Here is a 24,223-nt window from a genome sequence, read left to right as displayed (position 1 = left end):
CAATTGACGGGCAAGGGATGTGATTTCAAGATTTTAAAAATTAAATTTAAATAATATGGCATGAGATGTGGCAGGGAGCTGTTTATAAGAAATAATACATGACAGCATTTTATAGTTGATGTATTTACATCTCATGGGTTCCTGGTGTGAAATTCAGGGCCTATTTAAGTTGATGCAGTTTTGCCCTAGACTTCAGCTAGGATTTAATCCCTGACTGGTTTAGGACCAGATTACCCAAGCATTTATCTCTCAGTGTATGTCCCTGCTACAGCAAGATCAAATACTTCAGAGGCAGACCACTGAGGTGTACTTCATTTAAAGGACATCACTCATCTGACTCCCAAATTCCCTGAATTCCATCATTTCTGCTCTTGAAAATTCTTTCACTCAGAAGTGAAACATCATGAACTTGAAGTTATAGAAAGAGTTGTATAAACAGAAAGAATGAATTACACGACATTTCAGTATTACCACATGGAAAATATTCTGGTTGTGTTTTGGAGCATTCTATGCATTATGTCTTTTCACAAGTGCAGGCGTGTGAGTGTGGGTTGAGGGAGCAAGTCATGTGTGACCAGTATAAAGGCTTTCCCAAAGGATGGCCTCATCTTATGAGACTTCCTTTTCTAGTGGCCACTCAGACTTCTAATTGGTGGCCCTTATTTGGGATATAATGTTATTGTGTCACTTGGTTGGGACTTTGGTAAATATAACACGGGACTGAAAACCTGAGAAAAACTAGCAGCAGAGATAGTTTTAAACGTTTTTTATTACTGTCATGTTTTATTTATGTAACACTAAGGTATTGATGATTAAAAATTTTTCAGTGGATACTATTGTGTAGCAGATCACTAGATCACTACTAGACAATACATCACATGATTTCACCAGATATCCATGCTGTTACAGCCCTTATCAGTCAAATCTTCTGGAAGTATACTCCTTTTCAATAGAAGATGACCAAAAGTATACTTCCAAAAACCGTGCAGTATTTTTTTTTAATTACTTTAATTTGGTATACAATAGTAGGTTAAATACTGGATAGCACCCACAAAATGTAGTATTTTTCCTGCCTCTGCAATGGAGTGATCATTCTGTGCCCCACTTATTCCACCGATGGCATCAGCATACCATACTTACTGCCTTTCTAACAGAGCTTGAAATCTGAGGACCAGTGTGGTGACTCTGAAGAGAGATTGCTTTGGAATTAACAAAATATGCCAAAGTCCTTGCTCAGGTTTTATTCCCACTGACTTTAGTGAGCATTTTGTCTAAACAGGACTTTGCTCAATTTGATCCACAAAACTTTACGCTAATGAGTTCCTCTTAAGCTCCTGTATGAGGGTCTGATTCATCCCTTTCTATGGTAAAAGCTACAAGAAAAAAAGTGTTGTGTTGAGCAGCCACAAAGAGACGGACCCATGGAATAGATCTTTTACCAACCTGCAGAATGGGGGAAAAACACTACATCTTCTGGATTGATTAACAGCACCACAGAAAATAATGTCAGTTCTTCACATATCTGTGTTCACATTTCTTCCTAAGTTCACTTCAGCTCCCAGCATTTTGGCAGTTGTCCTTGCCAAACTCTATGTGGAAACTGCGTGGCTTCTGAGAAAAGAGGTAGATGCAGAAGTGGAGAGGTCTGTTACTCTGATTGACGCAGCTTTGGCTGGTTGCTCATTTTCAGTGCAGAATTGCTCTCTATAGTGTGATTTGAGTGATTTAGTAGACCATAGATATTTGAATGGGAAGGGATCTCAGTTGGGGGCTCAAAATAACAGTTGTTATCTCAGCCTTAATTTTAAAGATCATCTGTTATTTCATACTGTTTGTTTCATACTCGTTCATCCAAGACAATAATCAGATATGAAATACTTCTCCTTCACACAGAGTTTTTTTAATAACTCTTCCCTCAATAGTATTTTTGGCAAAGCCCCTCCTGCGGGGAATGAAATGGCTCTCCTGGTGAAAAACAAATATCAGCTCTGTCTTTCTGTTTTTTTTACCTTGATACCTGGGTGCTTTGCTCTGCCCAGCCTGCTCTGGACTCTGGAGCCCTGCATTGCTTATGTAGTCTAAGATATGCTATCCATCAGCTGCTGGACTTGCTGAACTGTGCTGCATGCATGTTAGTCATAGGCAGGACTGTTGGAAAAAGTCAGGCTCCATCTCTTGCCAGAAGATGCTCTGTGCTGTTACATTTTGGTGGGCCAAAGAGCAACTGCTGGGATTCTTGTAACTTTGGGGTTTTGTTTTATTGGCTGAGCTTGAGAAACTGTTATGAGGTCCAAAGATTGGAATTTTTTTGTAAAAGATCCAAGAAGTCTTACAAACCTCTGAGTACATTTGGTAATTTTTTAGATTTGTCTTATGTATCCTGGATTAGCAAATACTCTGAACACCGTCTGCCACCATTCTGAGGAGCATTAGCAGTTTTAAAAACTTTTCTGAGATGACTAGAGTAGGAAGTCAGCATATTTCTGATAATACAGGAGAGCACTATGTGAAGGAGGGCACATTTAGCCATGCTCACTTGGGCTGTACTGCTGTACCATTGAAACTGAATAGGAGATATGCCAATGATTTGGGGGGGGGCATTGCATCAGATCTTTATTTTTTTAAAAAAATAATTACTCGTGATACTAGTTAACCTACCCAGATTTTTAGTACAGTTTAACACTTCCAAAGCCTTCAGAAATTTCAAATTAGATAGAACCAGAATCATAAGATTGAAAAAATAATCAAACTATTTGCCTTAATTAGTTTCTTGACTGTTACGTGTAAATAATGAGATGCATTAAATATTGTCTCATTGTAGATATCTCTCATGTGAACATCTACATCTGAACTGCTTCTCCTAGACTCTATTTTATAGTCATTGGAGAGGAACAATGGGCAGGATTCATCTAACCAGTTTTAGATGTCTGCTTTTGGATGTAATGAATCCTGCCCTGAAAGTTCCTGTTTCTTCCCGATGACTATAAAGGGAACTTAGAGTGAGGTACAGATGCATACATTTGGTTAGATGAATTCTCACTTCCACAGCTAGACATTTGGAATTGAGAAAATAAGTTGGCTCAGTTTGCATATTTAGTAACAAAAAAAAGCTATAGAAGGTTACTCTTAATTATGAATGTTGCATACATTAATGTTATAATGAAGTTGTGATATTCTAATTCAAAATTCTTCTCTGAATATATAGTGCTTTTAAAAGAAAAACTTTAAAAACTGTTCCTATTCATTTTTTTTAATCAAGTATGGACTGAAAGCCACAGGTAAAATTGCTTGGCAGCAATTTTTAGAAAAATTTCATGTTCCTGGGAGTGCCTTTGAAAACAGGCAGACAATTCCTATGAGAAAAAAACATAAGTAAGTAGGCAGTTTCTTTTTTTGTTAGTCTGAGTAACTTGTAGTATACATATTCGTTGAAAATGAGAGAAATGTATTCATTGAATGATCATCCTTGATTAAATTCAGTTAAATAATCTTTTGGCAATGCTTTCTCGAAGTGCACACTCTTATTTTTTATTCGAACCTTGAGTCTTAATGAGATGATATATTCTTCCTGCTCTAAGAACACAGTGAGCAGAAGAAGGTGAGAGATTAAAATAGTGAAGACTGTCTTTCTCCTGTTACAGAGTAAATCCAGTTAGAGGAGAAGATGAAACTCTCTGCAGTGACACTGTCCTTCAGAAGTTGCGCAGATACATCCAAGATGCTTGTCCCTCTTTAAAGCAGGCATTCCTGATGCTTGTTGAAGTAAGAGCAATTATTTTTAGGTGTTGTCTTGGTTAATGACAATCAGTCATTTATGTCTTATATCTGCTCTGGAGTTACCTGATGGCTGCCTGCCTTTGTTTTGCATTATATTAGCTCAGAGAGTCCATGTTGTGGTTTTTTTTTAAACTTAGATATGTGCAAACTGGGAGAAAATATTCTGTAACAACCTCTCTGATAAACAAAACTATTGACTTCTTAGAATTTCACTGGGAGTTATGCTGGCCACTTCTTTAATCAACCCTGGGGCTCCCTTTTGAACCTCTCCTAGTATTTCATGATATATTATGCCAGAAATGAGAAATGGTGCTTTTGGTGAAGTTGCATTAGTATCAGAAAAATAAATAACTTTCCAGATATGGCTAAGCTGTCCCCAGCTTATACATTCAAAGATTGCCATAGTCCCTTAGGCAATTTATCTATGCAATTCATAAAAACTGGCAATTTATTTATGCTTTGATTATCTATTATGACCTGCAAGTCTTTCAGAGTTACTGTTCTTATAAGCAAGATTCCTCATCTCTTCTGGTGTTCTTTCTCCATTTCTCAATGCAGAACTTTACTAGTAAGCTTTTTCTCTGCTTGTGCTTATATTCCCAAATAATCATATTATGTCCATGGTTTCTTCTTTTGTTATTTATTATTTCATTTGTCTTTCAGTGACCTGTGGTCATCTGATGTTTTTTAGACTTTTTTCAGGTTATTTATATATAAATATGTTTATATATCTGTTTGTGTGTGTGCATATACACACAAACACACACACACACACACACACAGAGTTGTGTTTACTCTGATAATACATGCATGCATGCATGTTCATGCATGGGCACATACACACGTCTATATATACATATGTATGCATACGAAAGATGTATAGCACAGGGCTGAAAATTTCTTAAAATGGTGTGCCAAAAGGCATAAGAAAGGCGTGCAGTCGTCTGTGGCAGCAGACTGCCCCAGGACAGCAGCTCCAGTATGGCCCAAGTGTCTTCCTTGCCTCTGTCAGGGTCCTGAACAGCTTAATCTGCTGCCACCACCAAGGACTATAGATCCAGATGTGTGAGATGGGGGCTGTTGCCATCCCCATGTTCATTATCTCAGTGTTGGGCATGATGTCCTGATTATGCAGGGGTTCCTCTCCAAACCTGATTCCTCATTGCTTCTCTCCACGCTTGTTCCTTCTGGTCAGGGCTACCCATCTCCAGGACCAAATGGATCTCCTCCTGTCCTTGCCTACTACAGTCTCTTGTGAAGTGTGGTTGCTCCCAGAAATGTTGATTTCCTTATCAATAAGATGAAATGTGATTCCTGCTGGCTTTGATACTTAATGCTAAAAGAACAGTATGGAGCATTTTTGGGTGTCATGTGAAGATCAGAGAAATAGTCTTCCTGGATGGCAAATTTCCTTTTTACAGTGAGATACATAAAGTATCATTTAGCAAATGACACTTCTCCTGCTCAGCTCCTCTATGCAATGGCTCAACAGAGCAGTGATCTCACCAGCGATGTCATCATTTAATGTCTAAATGTGTGTAAATTTGAAACATTCCTAAATATTTATATAGCTGTTGGAGAGGATTTTCAGCTATTACAAAAAATACGCAAACCAAGTAAAGCAATTTCCCCATGTCAGAGAGTGAACAAAGTAAGTTTCTTGCTCTTCTTTTTTTCAGGAGACAGAAATAAATTTGAACTTAAACTTCTTCTATTCCCAGAGTTAAAGCAAATTTATGTTCTTATCTAAAAGGTTTTAATAGGATTATGTCACAGGCTTGTGATTTTTCATCACATCACTGCCCAGCCTGCCAGCAACTGCCTGCTAGTTTTTTCTTCCAACTGATTTTTGTCTGAATTATTCTTGATTTTTTGGAGTCTAAAATGCTACTGGTCTGTGTTAATCCATATTTTGAAAACTAAGTCTTAACCTAAAACCCATATTTTCTAATGTGCAGTCTAGATTTGTAATGTACCCTGTCACTATAGTTACTCATTTCACTCTAAAATGTTGAGTCAGATCGATGTTTTACAAAAGGATAAGTGAAGTACCCTTTGATGTTCTTTTGTGAGTCTTACAATATTTTGTGATTTTCTGTAAAACCAAGATCATTGAAAAAAATTTGTTACATGAATATTTCAATTTCAAGGAACTAATACTCATACAAACCCTCTAGCCCCCACCTCCCATCAAATGTTTTCAGAAAAAGGTTTCCCATAAAGTCTGAAACACAGAAACTCATTGAGTCTGCTCGTTTTTGTTTTGTTTTGTTTGTTTTGTTTTGTTTTTTCTAATGAATGTCCACTTTGCTGGATAATTCTTGTTCTTGATTATACGTGGTGTCCCAGTCGCCTGAATAATTGGCACATGTTTTTATTTTAGTCTCTTTTTAAAAAAGGAGTATATTTTTCATGTCAAGACAAGGAATTCAAGTAATACTGAGAAGTCTCCTAACAGAAGTCCTTAAATGCATGTAATTTGTAGGAGAAACTAACCTATTTTCTGTCCAATGCTGAAACCTGGCATCAGGTAAACTAGTGTTCCCACAGTTGTAAAAGTTTTAAAGGCATATGGTTACTAGTTCTAGTATTATACCTTAATAATGCAGAAAGTGAATACTTACTTATTTAATATTACATGCTGAAGGAGTCCAATTGGTTGTGACCGAAATTTAAGTTAAAAATCGGCATAAATGTGTGCAGGATAAGACTACACTTTCATCATGTTTTAATCATTTGAGATTAGTAGTTTGAAATAAAAAGGGAGATTTCATAAATGTCTGTGTCCAAATACATTGCTTAGCAATGAATATATATACTCCTGGTCCCTGAACGCACGAAGAAATTCTAGGAAAGGTAAATCTGTTTTGATGAAAGTATAAAATCAGTATGAAGGTGAAGTTAATTAGAATCAGAACTAAAGAGTAATTATTATAGGCTCGTGTTATATAATATAAACAGAAAGTGCCATCAAGTATTTGTAAAATATTTGTGTTTACAGTCTTGTCATCTAACAGGTAGACAGTAATATATGTGTGATGCTGACACACTATTGAGCGTACAGTTGCATAGTTCACGCTTTTTAAAAGTATCTTCATCTGATTTTTTTTATAGAGCTTGGATTCCTTTATCATGTCTGGTGCTTGAAAATGAACTTTTAATAAAGTATAACCTTACCAGTTCTGTAGCTTTTATGATGTACTGAACTCTGTTAAAATGCCTCCCTGTCATTTCTGATAGAATGTCATGATATGTATGTTCCATACACTGGACTGTGTGATTGTGCCTTTAGTGGACAGATGGAATTTTTTTATTACTTTGCTACATATTGCACTTCTTAAATTGTAGAGTCTATATTTCCGAATCGAATGAGCAAATAATAGACTAAAAAAATTAAAGCTTTCAGTCTGGTTGACACAAGCAAAATGAGCACTGGGCATATCTTTCTTTAGAAGTACTATTGGCATTTTTTTATTGGATGGTTTTATATAGATGATATATCGCAATTCCTTTCTATTATAATTACATAAAAACTATTCTCTTTGGCTCCGCAGTATTTTATTTATGTACGTATATATATGGCCACAAAAAGAAAGAATTCACCTAGCAATTTATAAGAAAATAAATCAGTTTCATACACTGCCATAGATAATAATAACACCTACAGGATTCAGGCCATGATTCAGCAAGGCACTTTACTGCATGATTATAAGTGGTTTACTGGACTGGGGCATTATTGAATGAAATTGTTAACAAAGGCAGAGGTATTTGAGATAGTGGAAAGACGGGCTGAAGATAGAACCACTTCATCCCTAACATCTGGAGTCTCTCACACTGAAAGGAGTATATGTAAGAATGATCTATACTTACGCAAAACATGATTTTTTGTTAGAATACATCAGTGCAGCCCCATTGACATTGCTTATGTTGGATTGACTTGTATCAGGTAATGAAAGTGGCAATAAAATTAAACCATTTTAAACAAATAAAATTAAATTTGTAAGGTAGCCAAATAAGCAAATGCAATCTACTTAATAAAGGCTGATATAGTATGCCTTCTCTTATTTGTATTATCTAAACTTTGAACAAAATGTGGTTTATTTTCATCGTAACAGATATTTCATCTTCATAGGTAAGACATAGTCATCGTGTACATTTGTTTCTTGTGATGTACAAGCTATCTTTGTAGCTTCAGTAGCAGATTCCCTAACTTGTAAACTAGGGGAAGAAGGTATATTGCCAAGTTTTGTTTCCATAAGATTTAATGCGGTCACAACAGTCTCTAAAGAAAATTCAAATACCAGATAGTAGTTTCACAAGACCATTATCTTTTGATTGCAGAACTTTAAAGTATTTCCCAGACCAGCTGATGAAGTAAATAATTGTTCATCCTCTATATTATTACTGCCACCCTGGATCTCTGTGGGGGACTAAAGGGAAACAGAATTTTCTTAGGGTGAATTTTATGAAGAGAAAGATATTTATCTAGTGCTTAGCCAGGAACTGAATCACTGGAGGAACTATTTACTCCTAATTTTTCTTTTATTGTTCCAAAGTCTTTATTCCACTCTTTCTTCTTCTTTCACCCCATCCTCAGGTTTCTTTAGAGAAGATAAACAATTTAAAAAAATAAAAGTCCAAGAACAAACAGGATACTATAAAATCCAATAGATAGATAGTCATAAAAAAGAGTTGGTACACGTATTTAAAACTCTCCCACATAAATTATGGATATTACTTGCCATGGGAACTGAGAGAAAAGCTGTGCCTTAAGTGCAGCAACATAAAAATATCCTGGTTTCATTTCATGAACACATCCATTGCCTATTACCTTACAGCCTGAGTGAGTACCCATTGGCATGACAATGTGATAAGGGCATAAGCTAGCATCCATACAGCAGAGCTGGTTTTTCTGGAAGCAGAGACAGAAAAAGAGAGACCTGAGTTGACTCCACTCAGACGCAGAAGCCTTTTTCAGTCAGATACAACTTTGTGTGAGCAGAGCAATTAAGGAATGAAAAGTGGGTAATAAGCTGACCTGAATGTGAGCTGGTCTGTGTAAAGCCAGTTCACATAACCATTCGCCTGTGGCTCAGTTTACCAGCAAACTACATAATCTATCCAAAGATCATTGTAGTTTCATTTCCGTAGCTTTAGTCTTCCATCCAGTTAGTGCTCCACTTGTATATTCGCTGGGAACTGAAGTAGAAGTGCTAGATTCAAAGTATGCAGGCTCCTGGAAAAGCTATAGAGCTATCAGTTAATGTAGGTCTGGATGATCTAGAGATGTAGAATAGCATGTTAGAATCAGACTTGCTTTAGTAAGTTTGTTTGCTCTTTTTTATATATGCCTCTTTTTTTTTTTTTGTCTTAGAGACGAGATGGAAAGATCACAAGAGATGAGCTTCGTCACATTTTAGATTGCTTCTTACCTGAAATAAAAAATAAAGATTTCCAGCAGCTAATCCAAATAGTTGATCCAGAACAGACTGGATACCTTGACTGTCATAAATTTTTAGACTTAGTTGAAGAAAATGAATATCTAGTAAGTGTTCCTTTTTTAAATTCTTTAAGGTTAGCCTATTTTATAATGGCTGCAACAAAGTGCCAGAATATGTTTTAGTAAAATATTATGCTCTGTATAGAATCTTCATCTAAGTTTGTATGTTCATGTACTTCTAGCAATGTAAATCTTCATAATTGTCACATCTAGACTCTTTTCTTCTGAAGCATCAATTGGAAAGCGTTCTTCAAAAGCATCAGTCTCATGGTTATTGGAGATTTTGAAAATTCCCTCAGAATCATTGGCTTGTTTACATGTGTACGAGAGATGAGAGGCTGTAGTAAAACTTCATAGCTTTTGGGTGTCAAATCTATTTTGCTGATATTTTGCAAAAGAGATGTTTCTTGTTTTACCTGTTATTCTTTATAATACTATGTTGTTTCAAAATATATGCTCTATGCTACATAAAGATTGCATATTTTCCTGTGTACAGCTTTGACATCTTCTGAGTTTGTAGTTTTCTTCTAATATCTTCCTCTAAAACTATTCACCGTGTGTACAGATAGGTTATTTGCTGGATCCTGCAATCAAAACTTCTGTTTAGTATGTCAGTTTCCTTAGAGAAAGATAATATTTTCAATCCTTTTTTGCTTACTGAACTCTACTAAGAAATAACTTAAGCTACTGTTCGCATATTTGCTTCCTAGTATTAAGAACCTGTTGTTAATAATTTTCTATATCAAATCTCTTTCATGTTTGCATTAATATGTCAACTGACTAATTCCATGTTTAGCTTTTGTCTTAGCTAGTCTGGTTAGTGTTTTTGAGAGATATCAAAGGAATCCAGCAGTGTCAAGAGAGATACTAGATGCACAAAAAGAAGGTCCCATTGAAGAGTCCTGAATAGTATGCATTGCTTTGAAATACTTTGATGTTACTAACTGAAATAGGCTGCATTCCTTTCTAAGGGCTCCAACAATAGCTACATTTGATGCAGCAGCTCAAGCCCCTTCTAGTTGCTTTTGACTAGAATAATGGTCTGGGTGAAATTCTGGGACAAACTTTAGTAGTTGTAAAATTGACATATTGTGGAAAGCACAAATACTGACATTGCCTGCGTATGCAACTGATGTGCACACTAAGTTGGACTTAAATTGAGCTGGTTAGGCTCTTTATTAGAGATTGTCACAGAAAACTGACCATTCTTGTCATTTTAAATAAACATCATAAATGAAGTAAATGATAGCATGAGGGAATGCAGGTAAAGGAAATGCTAAACCTTGTAGATCATGGTCACCAAGGGATGAAATACCACGAGGGATGAGACAGTAGCTGTGCATGACATGAACCTGGTGGTTGTGATTTCACACTTGGAGAGTGATTTTCTGCTCTAAGGAGTAGGTTAGTTTTGAACTCTGTGGTAATTTGCAGCTACCTCTTTATGAAAGCAGCTGCAATATAGCCTGAGTGTCCAGGAATCCTTTCCATTGGTCTCCTGAGTAGTGATGCCAGCTCCATCAGCATGGCTTATCCTCTAGAAGAGGCAGGTTATAGGTTCTGCAAATAAGAGATCCAAGAAATCTCTGCGTTTTTATTATTTCTTTAGGGAACAATTCAGTCAGGGGAGACCTAAAAGCAGGAATGGGCAAAACCAGAACCTGTAAACAATCTGGGCTCCCAGCCAGATAAGACAACTAAAATGACACAGACGTCTGCCTCCTTCCACTCACTGGAGATTTGGCATAGTGCAGTCCTGAGTCAGATCTGCAGTTACGCTGAGATTCTCTGTTAAATTGAGATTCTGTGTTTGTTTCTTCTCAGAAGCTCCTGTTTTTAATGTATTCAATTTACAAGTGAAAAGACACTTTTATTCTAATTGCTAATGCTACAGACAGATCCTGAAGCAGGTTCAGTAAGCCAAATATTGTCATTATTGTCCCCCGTGCAAGTCTATTGTCTTCAAATTATGCCCTGAGTAGGATGAGTGCCATTTGCAACTCATTCAGTCCTAGTGAATTTTGCTTTACAAGACTGAGGGGAGAAACAGTAAAAACACTGCATTGTTATCAGTTGGTAGACATGACTCTTGAGTCACTTAGAGGAGCAGGTGTATGAAGTGAGGTATACCTTTTCTTACACAGCCACTTTTCATTCAGTTTTCAGAACAAACATTTTCAGAGGTAAATGCTGGTGAGTGAATGTCCTGCCTGATGTTGTATCTTGCTTTGAATTCAGTAAGCTAAAGTTGTTTTAATTGAATATAACTTTGTTTTAAGTTAGATGGGTCATAAATGGTTTAATGGAACAAAACAAATCAAGAAGACTGCTTCTGTTACTGTAGTTTGGAATACCATACATAATAACATGGTCCATTTTCAGTGGATGTTGATCTTCTGACATTGTTTGTCATTTTAGTACATTCTTATCATGTGGTAGCACTATCATAGTTTAACCTCAAGGATTCCTGTCCTTCCCCCCTTATTAATTCATTCATTTCTTAGGTGACAGAGATCCTTCCAGATAAAATCATAGAAAACTGGAAAGATTTTCATAAGACTTTGCAATCCTATGATCCTAAATGTACTGGCACTATTAGCAGAAGTCATCTAAGAAAAGTTCTACAGATGTATTGTCCTTCTTTGTCAGATCAACAATTTATGAAGTAAGTTGATGATGTATAAATTGTAACAGATTTAGTGTAATTTCTTTTCTTACTGCATCTTTCTGCCTGTCTTTGAATGTGATAGCCAGAGCTGGAGTAGTTAGGATTTCAGTTTGCATTGAGCTTATAGAAAAGAAAAAGCCAATGGAAGAGATGCTTCATTCCATATGTGATCAGCTTATAGTAAATCCCTTGTTTATTTCCATGAAAATTTTGTCTTGGAAACTCTTGTGAGTTTGGCATTTCACCATTTCAAAGGTAAGACCTTTTCTACAAAGGAACAATTGATGTAGTGGAGATCCAAGCCATTATCAAATATTATTTAGTATTTCCAAACAGAACATAATAAAAAAATTAATTAAATTAATGTTGTGTCTTTCCTCAGGAGATTATTGCTGTATGGAGCAAGGAGATTAATTTTAACATTGTCAGCATGAAAGATCATTTTGAATATTGGCAGAAACCCTATATTGGGGAGCATGGGCAGCATACAGTCAAAATATCTATGTCCAAAGAGCAGGAAATTTAGGCATTTTATTGCAATAACAGTTCAGTTAGGTTATAATCAGATTTAATCTGCTCTCCCACAGGCTCTAGCTTTCTCTACTTACACTTAGTGACTTTCAGGAAGATGTGGAATTATTTCCTACCTTTGATAACATAATAGGAAAATCAAAGAAATCAGTTGCAGTCTGACCCTTACAACCCAGTGTCCTGCTGATCATTGTGAGTGAAGAGCAAACACAGCAGCATCAATAGAAAATGGCTTTTGGAAAATAATCTTTGATCCTGAAATATGAATGAGCATGAGTGTGATCAGCAAAACCAATTTCACTGTGTGCATTTTCCTTTCTGTAACTATCTTAGAGAAACTTTGGGTGCTATACATTGGGTTCATAAAAGTCATGTTCCCAGTGCAGTGTGTTATAACTACATGCTTTTATCATCTGTCAGTTTTATAGCTCTGTGTTGTATGCTATATAATCACTGGTCATTGATCATGAACAAGTAATTATCCTTTGAATTACCTGGGACTCAGCAGTTATACAATTTTCTAAATAATGTTTCTACCATTATTTGTGTCAATGAAAGATCTCTACTGTAAGAGAAGTCAGGAATTACTGCCACTTTGAATTGTAAAGTGGCCTTTACTTGAAATTCAGAGCATTCACTGTAAGAAAAATGGCGTAGAGAAAGGCAATGAAAGGCAATTTTGGGGGGGGGTTAATTCATTCATCATTGTGGTCAATGAGTATTTTGCCTTTGTTTTAAAAGGATGCACGATAAGTCCTGTGAAATCTGCTTAGCAGAATCTAGCAACTAAGATCTTGTTCTAGCAAAGCACTGGAAGAAGTTTGTCTAATGCTTTTAGGATTCCTGTTATGGTGAATATGGAGTACATTCTCATATGTGCATTGTTGAACTGCAGCATTGCTGAACAATGCAGCAGTCTGTGTGTTGCATAGCCAGACATGTTTCACCATAGATGGAGTGAGGTTGTAATCTTCTAATAAGAGCAGCATCTTAAATATATGTCTAAAAGATAAGGTTTGAATTCCATTGTCAGAGACATTCAGGGAAATCAATTGCTATATAATCTTGTATTGATCATGTTCAGTCCATGAACACAGTATCATTCACACTTTATTATTAATTCTTCTCTAGTAAACATTTCTAAAAATCCCCTGCTCTTAGCAATATCATGTATCAGGGCCATGTTCCAGAGAGCAGATGACTGCATTGAGGAAGAAGTTTAATTATTGTAATAAGAATTTATTCTTATTATAAGAAATTATAATAAGAGGATTTATACTCAGCCAGGCAATAGATGGTCTGCTTGATTGGAGAAATTTTTGGTATTAAAATAAATAAGTAAAAATTAGAATGGCTTATCCACAGCGGAAGAGATATTTTGAAAAATCTACTTGGTGATAATCTATTTTTAAAGTTGTCATTCAGTGACTTAGCCTGACTTTTAAAAAATATATTTTTACTCACATTCTTTTATCCATCTATTTTTTTTCAAATATGGTATTAATTTTTATGTTAAACCTTATTTAAAACTACCCTATGAAAATATTGTGGATTACGCAAAGAAACAGTGGATGGCACTGTTCATTCACTGCTCTAAGGTGGCAAGAGATGCCACATTTAAGATGCTGTATTTTAAAATAATAAGAAGATGTAATTGACTCTTTTAAATGCACACATACTGGGTTAAGACTATCACATCTGTGCTGGGAATGTCATAACCATATTGGAGATCTAACATGGATGCTTTAAGGGACGCAGGGTTTTGGAGCAAAAGGTGATGAAGTGACTGAATTATATTCTGAATTCCAGTGGTTCAGCTACATCAGTCTTATTTATTTGAAATGATACTTCTGCTTTGGGGGTCTTCTACTATACTTGGTCTTTTGCATTGATGTGACTCATCCAGAGGCACTTGAGGACAATACTGCTATGGCTGCAGCAGAATAACTGGTGTAGTTGTCCCAGATGGCTTCCTGTGAGATGACATTCAGACTGGAGAAAAGAGGGAACACTTTTTAAGGGCATTTGGAAGCCTTTTATGGATTGTACTCACAAAGCAGATGTTGCTCTATGGTGTTCATAGACATTTTCCGTGTGAAGACTACTTATTTTAACTGAGCAGGGCTTAGCAAATACTAGAAAATTGATATTCTTTCCTCTCCTTCTCATCCCTCTGACAATTTCTCTCCTGCAGTGTGTATGTTACGGGTTAGACTTCTCAAAAGAAATGGAGATTTTTTTCTATCTATCCATCTATCTATTTGTCTATCCATTTATGTATTTATTTATTTATTTCAGATAGAAGGCATTGGGGCATTTGATATGTTAAGTGCCAAGTGTTTCTTTAAGGTATTTTTTAGTGGGCATTCTAAATAGAGCTGGCACTTGGGATAAGCTGAGTGTAGAGAATGCTCTGCTTCCACAGTACAAGTACAGGAGCCTTCTACTTTCATTCAGGAATACCCAAAAGCTTTATAAACACGAATTAAATCTTGGAAGGCTAAACAGCTCACTGAAGCAGTGACATAGTGATGACAAGGGCTCTGATTCATGAGGTCTTCTAATTTATACAGGATTGATTTAAGGGGGTAATTTAACAGGCTTGGAGAGCTACCCACCCAACCTCTCTGCTGGAAGTTACTGTCAGTGTAACAGAGGGGGCTGAACAGAGAGTGTGTCTGCCCCTGGGCTGCTAGGGTTACTAGTCAGGATTATTAATTTAAGTTGCTAGTGATTTAATTTTACATTTATATGCCAGGCTGCAAGTTATGGTAAGCAGAGGCTTTCATTCATAATTTCTGTTAGGTTTGGTTGTGCAGTAGCTTTCTTTGTAGCTACATCTTCCACTGTTGCAGCCAAGTTTGACAGACCAATGTCAGGTGAGACAGATCTCTTGCAGTTGTCCATCATTTAATTCAAGTGTTAATGATGCTGTGTATTCACTAAGGCTAACTATAGGCGGGAGAAGCCTGTCTCCTTAAGCTCCTTCTAGAGCTTAGAGGAACTCCTCCAGATAATCATTCAGAGTTTAAGTTCCTGATTTCTCTGTAGGCTACAAAAGTAGTCTAGGAAAGCTAGTTTCCAAGGCCTAAAGACAGCCTTCTGAATAATGTCCTTAACTGTATATGGAAAGCAAATATATTCCTTTGATCATCTTTGTCTTAAGGCATTTCTATTATGCATTGTTCCCAATCTCCCAAATTATTTCAAATTCTTATTTTATCCAGGTTATGCTGTAAATATCAAGATAGTTCTTCTGGTGGGATCTTTTACAACATGCTTTTGAATAGCTTAAAGGTTGCTGTTCCTCCTGATGACTTAATTGATATCAGCTCATGTATATCAAAGGGAAGCCAACAAAGAGCAACAGATGCTTCAAAAAGGTATGCTATTAATACAGTTTTCTGTTTAATGTAAAGAAAAAATACGTATGGAAAAGATACTTTCAGAAAGATTGAGATTACATGTTGTTTGTCTAACAGTAAGTACTGTCCTAGACTGATCTCTTATTTCACAGAGATATATTCAAATTTGTACAACACTCAAAGCATGCAATCAGGAGAGAAAACATGTATGGCTCATTCACCAAAGACTCTTGGATTCAGGCAAAAATGGCTGAGCTCGCTTTACAGGGTCCACAAGGACTGTATCTTGCTGCATCATTCAACAGTTGGAGGTTTGCCCTCTAGATAACATCTGAAGTGTAAGCTTGTGATCCTCTGTAAAACCAGTCTAGCTCATTACTCAGGAACTGGATTTGAATGTTCTCGGAGGATTGGAAACTCTGCTCCATCTGATGTCTGCTACTTCTGCAAGCCATCACTACAGCCTCCGGCTGAATCTTTATCATTGATACTGGCAGCCAGGTTACAAAGATATATGAGCCAATGATTCTTTTCACTTCTTACCTTTTAATATATGGAAATGCCTGCATAAGCCAGGAAAAAAAAAAAAGAAAGAAAAGAAAAAGAAAGGAAAAAAAAGCATCTCTTGTAATGCAATGAGCTTTGCTTCCTTCAGAAATATTTTTTTTATTTTTGTGTGGAAATCTGCATGCATACTCAGGCTCCAAACGCATATATTTTCACTTGAGCGCAGATAATGCTTTACCCTGGTCCTGGAGCACTGGGTTAAGGTTAGGATTAGAGTTGGGTTAGAGTTAGTCCATGGAAGCACATTCATGGCCTGTCTTCCCTCATTTTGAGAGTAGTATTTCATAAAAAAGAGGATGCTATATAAGAAAATGCTATGTGCAAAGCTCCCATTGCTGTCAACAGCTCTCAATACAGAGGAATCTGAAGCCAGAAATTCTGTCAGTGATGCACCTTGCCCCAGCTTCTAGTCAGATTTCTTTGTTTCCTCTTCAACTGTCTGGTCTTTGTATGCTTCCTAAGTCTCTGTGTGAATCCCCTTCTAAGCAGCTCTAAAGATTGCCTTGTCAATGTATTCACACATTCTCAGAACTGACAGCTTATTCCTATGGCTCAAAAAGCCCATTTTTGTTGTCTCCATTTTGCTGCCTCGGAGCCTTGCCACAGGACTGCTACACACTTTTAAAGAAGACTGCATGCTGTAGGGACACCAAACATGGGCAAAAACCAACAGCATCTGAACTCTGACCCTGAATACCGGTTTCAGGGCCACACTTAATACAGCCTTCAGCAACACCGTTGCACAATGGGTTGTAGGCCCACCATGACTTTTATGTTTCTGTCATTAACATAAAGTAATTAGCAATGGATATTTGGCAATATGAGGAACCAGCAGCAGGATTCCTGAGGACCCTGCAAAGGACAGCTCACACTCACCAGTCCACTTCTTGCCCGTTGCCAAACTCTGCTGTAGCAAGGCAAAATAGAAGAGAAGCATACTGCCCACTCTCTCAGGCCTGTCAGGCACTGAGACATCCTTCTCTGTCTGTCACAGTGGGGTCTTGGGAAGATTAGGAGCCCTTTAGGATATTTTTTAAAAGGCAGTAATTTGCCTTCTTGCTAAAGTGGCTTTTGGCTGAGAGGCCATTAAACTGCTTTATACAGTGCTATCAGTCTCTGCCTGTTGAGAAGTGGTCAACTGTTTGGAACTATTGCCTGACAACTGTCAGCCGGTCACATGGCATCAGTTCTCAGGCAGATGGCTTGAATCTGTCAGGACAGCACAAAAGTGAGTCAATCGCTTGTGCAGAAAGCTGATTACTATACTGGGAACTTACCATGTTTGACCTATTTGCTTCAGACATAGGCATTTGGAAGAATTCAAAACAGAAGCTTCAGATTTTTGGTTCCTAAATTGGTCAATATCTTGAATCTATGTCAGATGAGTTCCTCCTTCTGTATGTATGAGCAGTAGCTTACATCTTCCCTCCTGTTTCTTTTGTTCTGATGTTGTCTGGTGGTGTCATTGGTAATTCTGATCACTGCAGCCTGGCCAAGGCAATTCTGGTATCAACACCTTCTATACATCTTAGCCTAGAGTTGAAGGCTTTTGCCCTCCTCCTGAAACTGCTCAAATAAAATTTTGGCACCCAACTAATCTTAATGTTACCTCTCTCTTTTTCACATTGTGGATGTTGGATGGCTCTCATTTCATAGAATCATAGAATCAGTAAGGTTGGAAGGGACCTCTGGAGATCATCTAGTCCAACCTCCCCGCTCAGCAGGGTCACATAGAGCATGGTAGACAGGGTTGCATCCAGGCAGGCCTTGAAGATCTCCAGAGAAGGAGACTCCACAACCTCTCTGGGCAACCTGCTCCAGGGCTCTGTCACTCTCACAGTGAAGAAATTCCCCTCACGTTCAGGAGGACTTCCTGTGCTTCAATTTCTGCCCATTGCCTCTTGTCCTGTCACACACGGCAACTGAAAAGAGTTTGTCCCCATCCCCTTGACACCCTCCAATCAGGTACTTGTACACATTGATAAGATCCCCCCTCAGTCTTCTTAGGGTCAAGAGAGATTTCTTTTCCTACTGATAGGAACAGATCTTTCAGAGATTTCCTGAGGTTGGTTTTACTGAGAGGTCCAATGCCATTTCTATGGAAAGACTGTCAGAGCAGAGAGCTGGCCAGATAAAAAAAGCAAATGAATCACATAGATCACATTTCTGTCAACAGGACACAGTACACTAAACTCAGGATAGTGGCCCCCCTAATAATTTCTGTCCTCAGTGTCTACTGAGCCACTGTCTGGAGGATTATCCATACCTTTAGCAAGCATTATAGCATCCAGAGGTGATGTTTTAAAATTGATCAGCGGTTGTTATGTCTAAGTGAAGAACTTTGACATGCAGCTCCAGTGAGCTGTTAATGTGCAGGGAGTGGGGTTTGGCATCTCACACAGGGTAAATGTACTTACAGATTATTACTTGAAGGTAGATAAAGATGATACTTCTCACTGAATACTTCAAGGTGGCAGCTGGGCAAGAGACAGCAGGTGGTTAGCCCAGGGAAACGCATATGCTGATTGCTTGGCTAGCTGCTAACAAATGGAACAGATAATGGCATGAGTTTCCCTGCCTTCCCAGCTAGGAGTCTCTCTCCTTTTCATGACCGTCAGTTACACAAAACTTGTAAGCCTGCGTATCTTAAGACCCCTACCCCCTCTCAATTCTGACTGAAATTGGTTGATGGCTCCAGTTCTGGGAGGAAGGCTGACAGATGTGGATTAAAAGATTGATTGCATTATTCCTGTTTCCTTAGGAAACCAAGGTAGAATTGGTGCAGGTTGGAGGGGAGTATGATTTAAAATATAAGCTTCCCTGAAATCAGGGTAGATCTCAAGAATCCCTAGTGGCTCTTGTGTCTCTTAACAGGCTTTGAACTCTTTGTGACTGTGTAATTACTGCCTGAAAGCAGGAATAGTTTTCTTAGAAATATGTCAGTAACTCTCCAGTTCTTCTGCCCTCTTTTTATAAGGTAGGTAGTGTATTTTCTTTTCTGCATAATTCTGGAAGTTCTGTATCAAATCTGAGACCATTTTAACCAGTTTTTTAAGTACCAATTTGAATAAATAGCAGTATTCTATAATATTTTCTTTCCTTATTTTTTGTTAATATTCATTGTTCAAGCCACTTGCTTACATTTGACTTCTTTATTGAAGACTAATGTAAAACAAAAGCTTTAAATACTTCATATCCCTTAATATTAGCTGTTGATAGTGTTCTCTTCCTGTTGAATAGCAAGCCAAAATTATTTTGGTTCCTCCTTTATTTTACTGAAGCATTAATGGAATGAGTTTTTATTATTCTTGATATTTTTGATATCAAATCTCATGTTGTGTCATGGCCTTTCAGATTTTCATTATATATATACTCATGTTGTTCTCTTATGCTGTGGTTACATGTTTCTCTTACGCACTGCCAGTTCTCCTTAAGTCGTTTTCCTTTTAGATCCATTTCACGTGAGATCATGGTTGCTTGAGTAGGTGGAAATCTATTGCTTGTTTCACTATCCTCCTTTCTTCCTTTTGTAAGGGTCATAAACTATGTCATTCCATCATCCTTCTTGCCTGAGCTGTATTTCACCTTTTCAAGCAGTTTTTTTCTGTGTTAGTTAGGATAAAATTTAGAAAGACTTTCCCTTCACTAGATTTTGTGGTATCAGCAGAATGTCACTGATACATTCTGATTCTGGACAACCTCTATTCTGCTGTAATCATTACCCAGCTGATTACAACCAGCTCCTTTCCCTGGATGATTTTGCCTCTTTTTTGTTTTGGCTCAGAAAAATCTCCAAATCTCCAAAAGCTTCAAATCCTGTTCTCCCTGTTGGTGTTGCATAGTAGGCAACCCACAATTTTAGCACCCATATTTTTGTAGGCTTTTACAAGTAGAACTCTCAGTAATGTTTAATTTATTGAATATCTAAGAATCTTACTAACAGTCTTGATGTAATATCTTGACAGTATATCCATCTTCATAAGCTCACCTGTCTGTCAGTAACAAGTCCACTGCTTATTTAAGTCATGAGAATTATCTCATTAATTATATCCATTAATTTATAGTTTAGATTATTTTTAGACTTCCAGCTCCTGTTGCTTATGCCATATAGGTTTTTTATATTCGTATACAGACAACCACCATATTTGATCAATTTGATCCATTCTATCAATTTTTCTCTTTTCTCTGACACTGTAATCTAACTCAGTTTCACCTATTTTTAGGCCCCCAGCTTAGTTGCTGTAATTTATACTTTCCCATGTGCTTTTATGATAGCTCCTGTCTTTAATCCTAATTCAAGGCCTCCCTACTAGGTTATTGAGGTAGTAAATACAGAGAGCTGTTCACTTTTTGATGAGGTTGATTCTAGTTTTACCCAGTAGACCGTGGAAGTATAAATCCCTGCCAAGGAGGGTGGTGTTCCTGATGACATCGCAGAAGAAACCATCTTGAACTTTAATTGGTATGGTATATGGAATGGTATAAACTCAGATGAGTTTATCTTCCTCACCTGCACTGTGGTTACTTTTTCATCTTCTCAGGGTCATTCATGACAAGCCTTTTGTGGATAAGCAGAACACTATAATAATAGTCAGTGGGATGGGATGGGAAAATCTGGTAATGCTTTGGCAACCTCCTGCATTGAGGCAAGACAGCAGACATCTGAGGAGACCAGGTTCCTTCAGCAGATGGGTCCATCCAGCATCCCCAGGAGGGAATCATCAATCACTGACATCTTTTGATCACTCTTGGGAGGTTTAGAGTTAATCCTCTGTGCAGTGCTCAGGTCAAAGCAAAACTCTCTTCATGAACATCTTTTCAAAATGAGAGTTAAAATTTTAAGATTAATTTCAATTTTAGGGAATACTATAAAATACACTTAATAAATCTATAAAAATAAGACTACTGAATAATTTTGCATTTCGCTTAAATGGTAATACATGCTCTCAGACTTAACAATAATAATTGTTTTAACTTCCCCTTTCATGGGCTATAGTAAATCCATAGCAGATGTAAAATAGATATAAGTGGGACACATTACATACTCTTTAATTTAATTTCTTTTCTATCTTTGTAAGTTATTAAATATTTGATTGTGACTTACTTTAATGGCTTACTGATGAAGGTTGTGGTATTTCATCAGGAAAAGTATATAGTCCATATCTGCAGACTTTCTTATAGACCCTGGGAGAGAAAGAGGTATTCTGGCCATTCCTCACTAGGGAAAAAAAGTGGAGATGACTTACTTGGGATCCATGAAGTGGAAGTTTCATCTTCCCAGGAAGAGAGAAGACTTCATAAGAGACATTTTCTCCTTTCAAAATCAATGGAAAGACTCATTAATATCTTTCACGTTGGCTTAGCCCTCTTATGGCACCTGAGTATGTATTAAAGGATATATATGGCTCCTTACCTGATGTAGTCTGACAAACTAACTAAAAGTCTGTGATTTGGAGGTCATGGGTTTGCAAAATAAATACTTCAGAGCAGTATCATTCATCTTTTATTTTTCTCTGTAAACTAAACTATACCTAAGAAATGGTTGCACAATGTTGGTCTTGGAATCAACATGTGCTTTAATTTGATCAACCTATCTTTTTGCATCAAAGGAGCTTCTCACACATCAATGTCTTGTTTGTCATTAATGCAGTCTTGTTCATTATTGCTGAATCAAATGTTTGAAACTACAAAAAATAAGTGACTTGTCTGCATGCACAATCTTTCAATTTTAGAATGAAACAGATTGAAGATCAAACTAACAAATATACCAAGAATAGAACTGTTGATGAAGTAATTGAAAGGCTGAAGGACAAAGTGTTACAACAGGCAGCAACTATTAAAGACAGCTTTCTTGCCTACAACAAGCAATCAAATGGGAAAATTACTAAAATTGGTTTTCGGAAGGTAGGAAAATGTTAGATGTTTTTCTCTGTTCTGTATTTTTCCCAGAAAGATGATTATTGCCTTAGAGTTGTGCTGGTTCAAACAGCTAGAGTGAAATCTTCCAGGATTGTTTCAGTTACTAATTAGCTAAACAGGCCTCATGTAGGTTATTATATGAGTAAGAATCTCAGCTTTCCTTTAAAAATACAAAAAATTGTCATCCTGTAGCAGCAGTGCATCTTGAAAACTTCCACTCTCATATATGTCAAAAGGAACGTTTATGAGTTGGGACTGGGGAGAGAAGAATGAGACTCTGCAACACACCCTTCAGGCAAAGTGAGTGGGCATATCTTAAATAATTATTTAACCTTAACTCAGAGTCTTTAAGCCCTCTTTGTAACTGCTTAGTAGTAGCTCATTGACACTGGATCTGCAGTACTTGCTAGTGTCAGGGAAACCTCAAGCCATCTAATAGCATTTTAGGGCACAGACTGGTCCCCAACAAGAGTCGTTTTGCAATGTAATTATTTGATTTTTGGATGACTTCAGATACTTTGTTAGCTGGTTTGGTACAACATCTCAGTGCTAGAAGGATCTACAACAATGAGAATGTGTTCAAATAATATAGTTCTTACTTGTCAAGACTTCCAGTTGAATTTTTTATATTTCTTTTTTGAGGTAGGGTTTTCTGTGCTGTTCCCAGGGCCCATCACAGCTTTGATTGCATAGCTAATTCTGCATGCTGTCCTTTGGATGGACTTGTGAGGTCGTGGATTTGGGATTGTAGCTGTGATGCTAGTGGCACCCAGCTGTACATTTCTTTCTTTTCACAATTCAAATAAAAAATGCTTTTCTGAAAGTTGACACTGGGCAGGAAAAGAGATATGATGGCAGTAACATTTCCCTGCTCCACCTAATTTTAAGCAAAGAGCTTCTGCTGAGTAGTGTTATGACAGTAATTCATACTCTGTCCTTTGTCCAGGTATTGAGGGAAGATAAGGAGTCAGCAAGGGTCAAAACAGATATGTACTTTTGAAAATAGCTGGAATAGGCTCTTGGAACAGTTTGTCCCAAGCATTTTTTTACTGTGATTCAGTAATAAACGTCATCTTTCCATCCATGTACCATAGGCTGTGCCTATTTTCACCAGCTGCTGTTACAGGGGCAAATGTAATGACTCAAAGGAGATGACAGAGCTATAGTCTTCCTTTCTACCCTTCTCAGCATAGACCCATGAGGTGTGTGCTCCACATCATATGACAGGGCAAAGGCTGTTACTGTAGAGCCTTCCCCTGTGAACACTGTAGCTGCATTCAGCCTTGCATCTTCTTACCCTCAAGTGGATACCTTTCTGTAGTTGTGTGCTGGAAGTGAAATTGATTTGAAAGTAAGGGGAGGGGAAGAGGAAGAAAAAACATATAAAACATATTTCCTTTTTCTTAGTATTTCATTATTAATAGTACACTTATTAAGAATATAGTTAAACTGCAATGCCCCAGTACAGATTTGACATCTGTGGCTCAAACCTTTGGGACAATTGCTTTGGTTACTGCAATTAACACTTATACAAGCTTCTTAGGTATCACATTTTGTTGTCTGCAACTAATGCAGGCAGTAATGTTCTTTTTGTCAATGTTAGGCTGAACGAACTTATTCAATCTGCTGCTCTTGCTTCTGCATTGACTGTCTATGCACAACTCACGTTTAAGAGATTTGTATAACACCAGAAACTGTTAAACAGTCAGTCTTTGTGATTTCATTGTTCTTTTGTTGCACTACAGATGATGAATTCCTTAAGTTTTGGCAATGCACAAAGGATAGAAAAACATAATATATCTGCATCCAGGGATGGACCCTTGGACCCTGCAAAGTCAGCAGAGTTCAACTGGGTAGGATGTTGCCTGGGAACTATCTGGTGTGAGAGAGAGTGAT

General features: G+C 37.3%; 1 protein-coding gene across 1 annotated transcript in view; it reads left to right on the top strand.

Annotated features, from left to right (window-relative positions):
• The window catches only part of EFCAB6 (EF-hand calcium binding domain 6), a 107,024-nt gene that overhangs the window by 26,681 nt on the left and 56,120 nt on the right, over positions 1 to 24,223 (top strand). The window contains exons 8-12 of the mRNA XM_062568906.1: positions 3,642 to 3,762; positions 9,152 to 9,322; positions 11,782 to 11,942; positions 22,141 to 22,312; positions 24,073 to 24,180. Coding sequence (XP_062424890.1) covers positions 3,642 to 3,762; positions 9,152 to 9,322; positions 11,782 to 11,942; positions 22,141 to 22,312; positions 24,073 to 24,180 — 733 coding nt within the window. The remainder of the gene's footprint in view (positions 1 to 3,641; positions 3,763 to 9,151; positions 9,323 to 11,781; positions 11,943 to 22,140; positions 22,313 to 24,072; positions 24,181 to 24,223) is intronic.

This window comes from Rhea pennata, chromosome 1, assembly GCF_028389875.1.
Source record: "Rhea pennata isolate bPtePen1 chromosome 1, bPtePen1.pri, whole genome shotgun sequence".
NCBI classification, from domain to species: Eukaryota; Metazoa; Chordata; class Aves; order Rheiformes; family Rheidae; genus Rhea; species Rhea pennata.
Note: the sequence above shows the minus strand (reverse complement) of the source record. Positions and strands in the feature narration are given on the sequence as shown.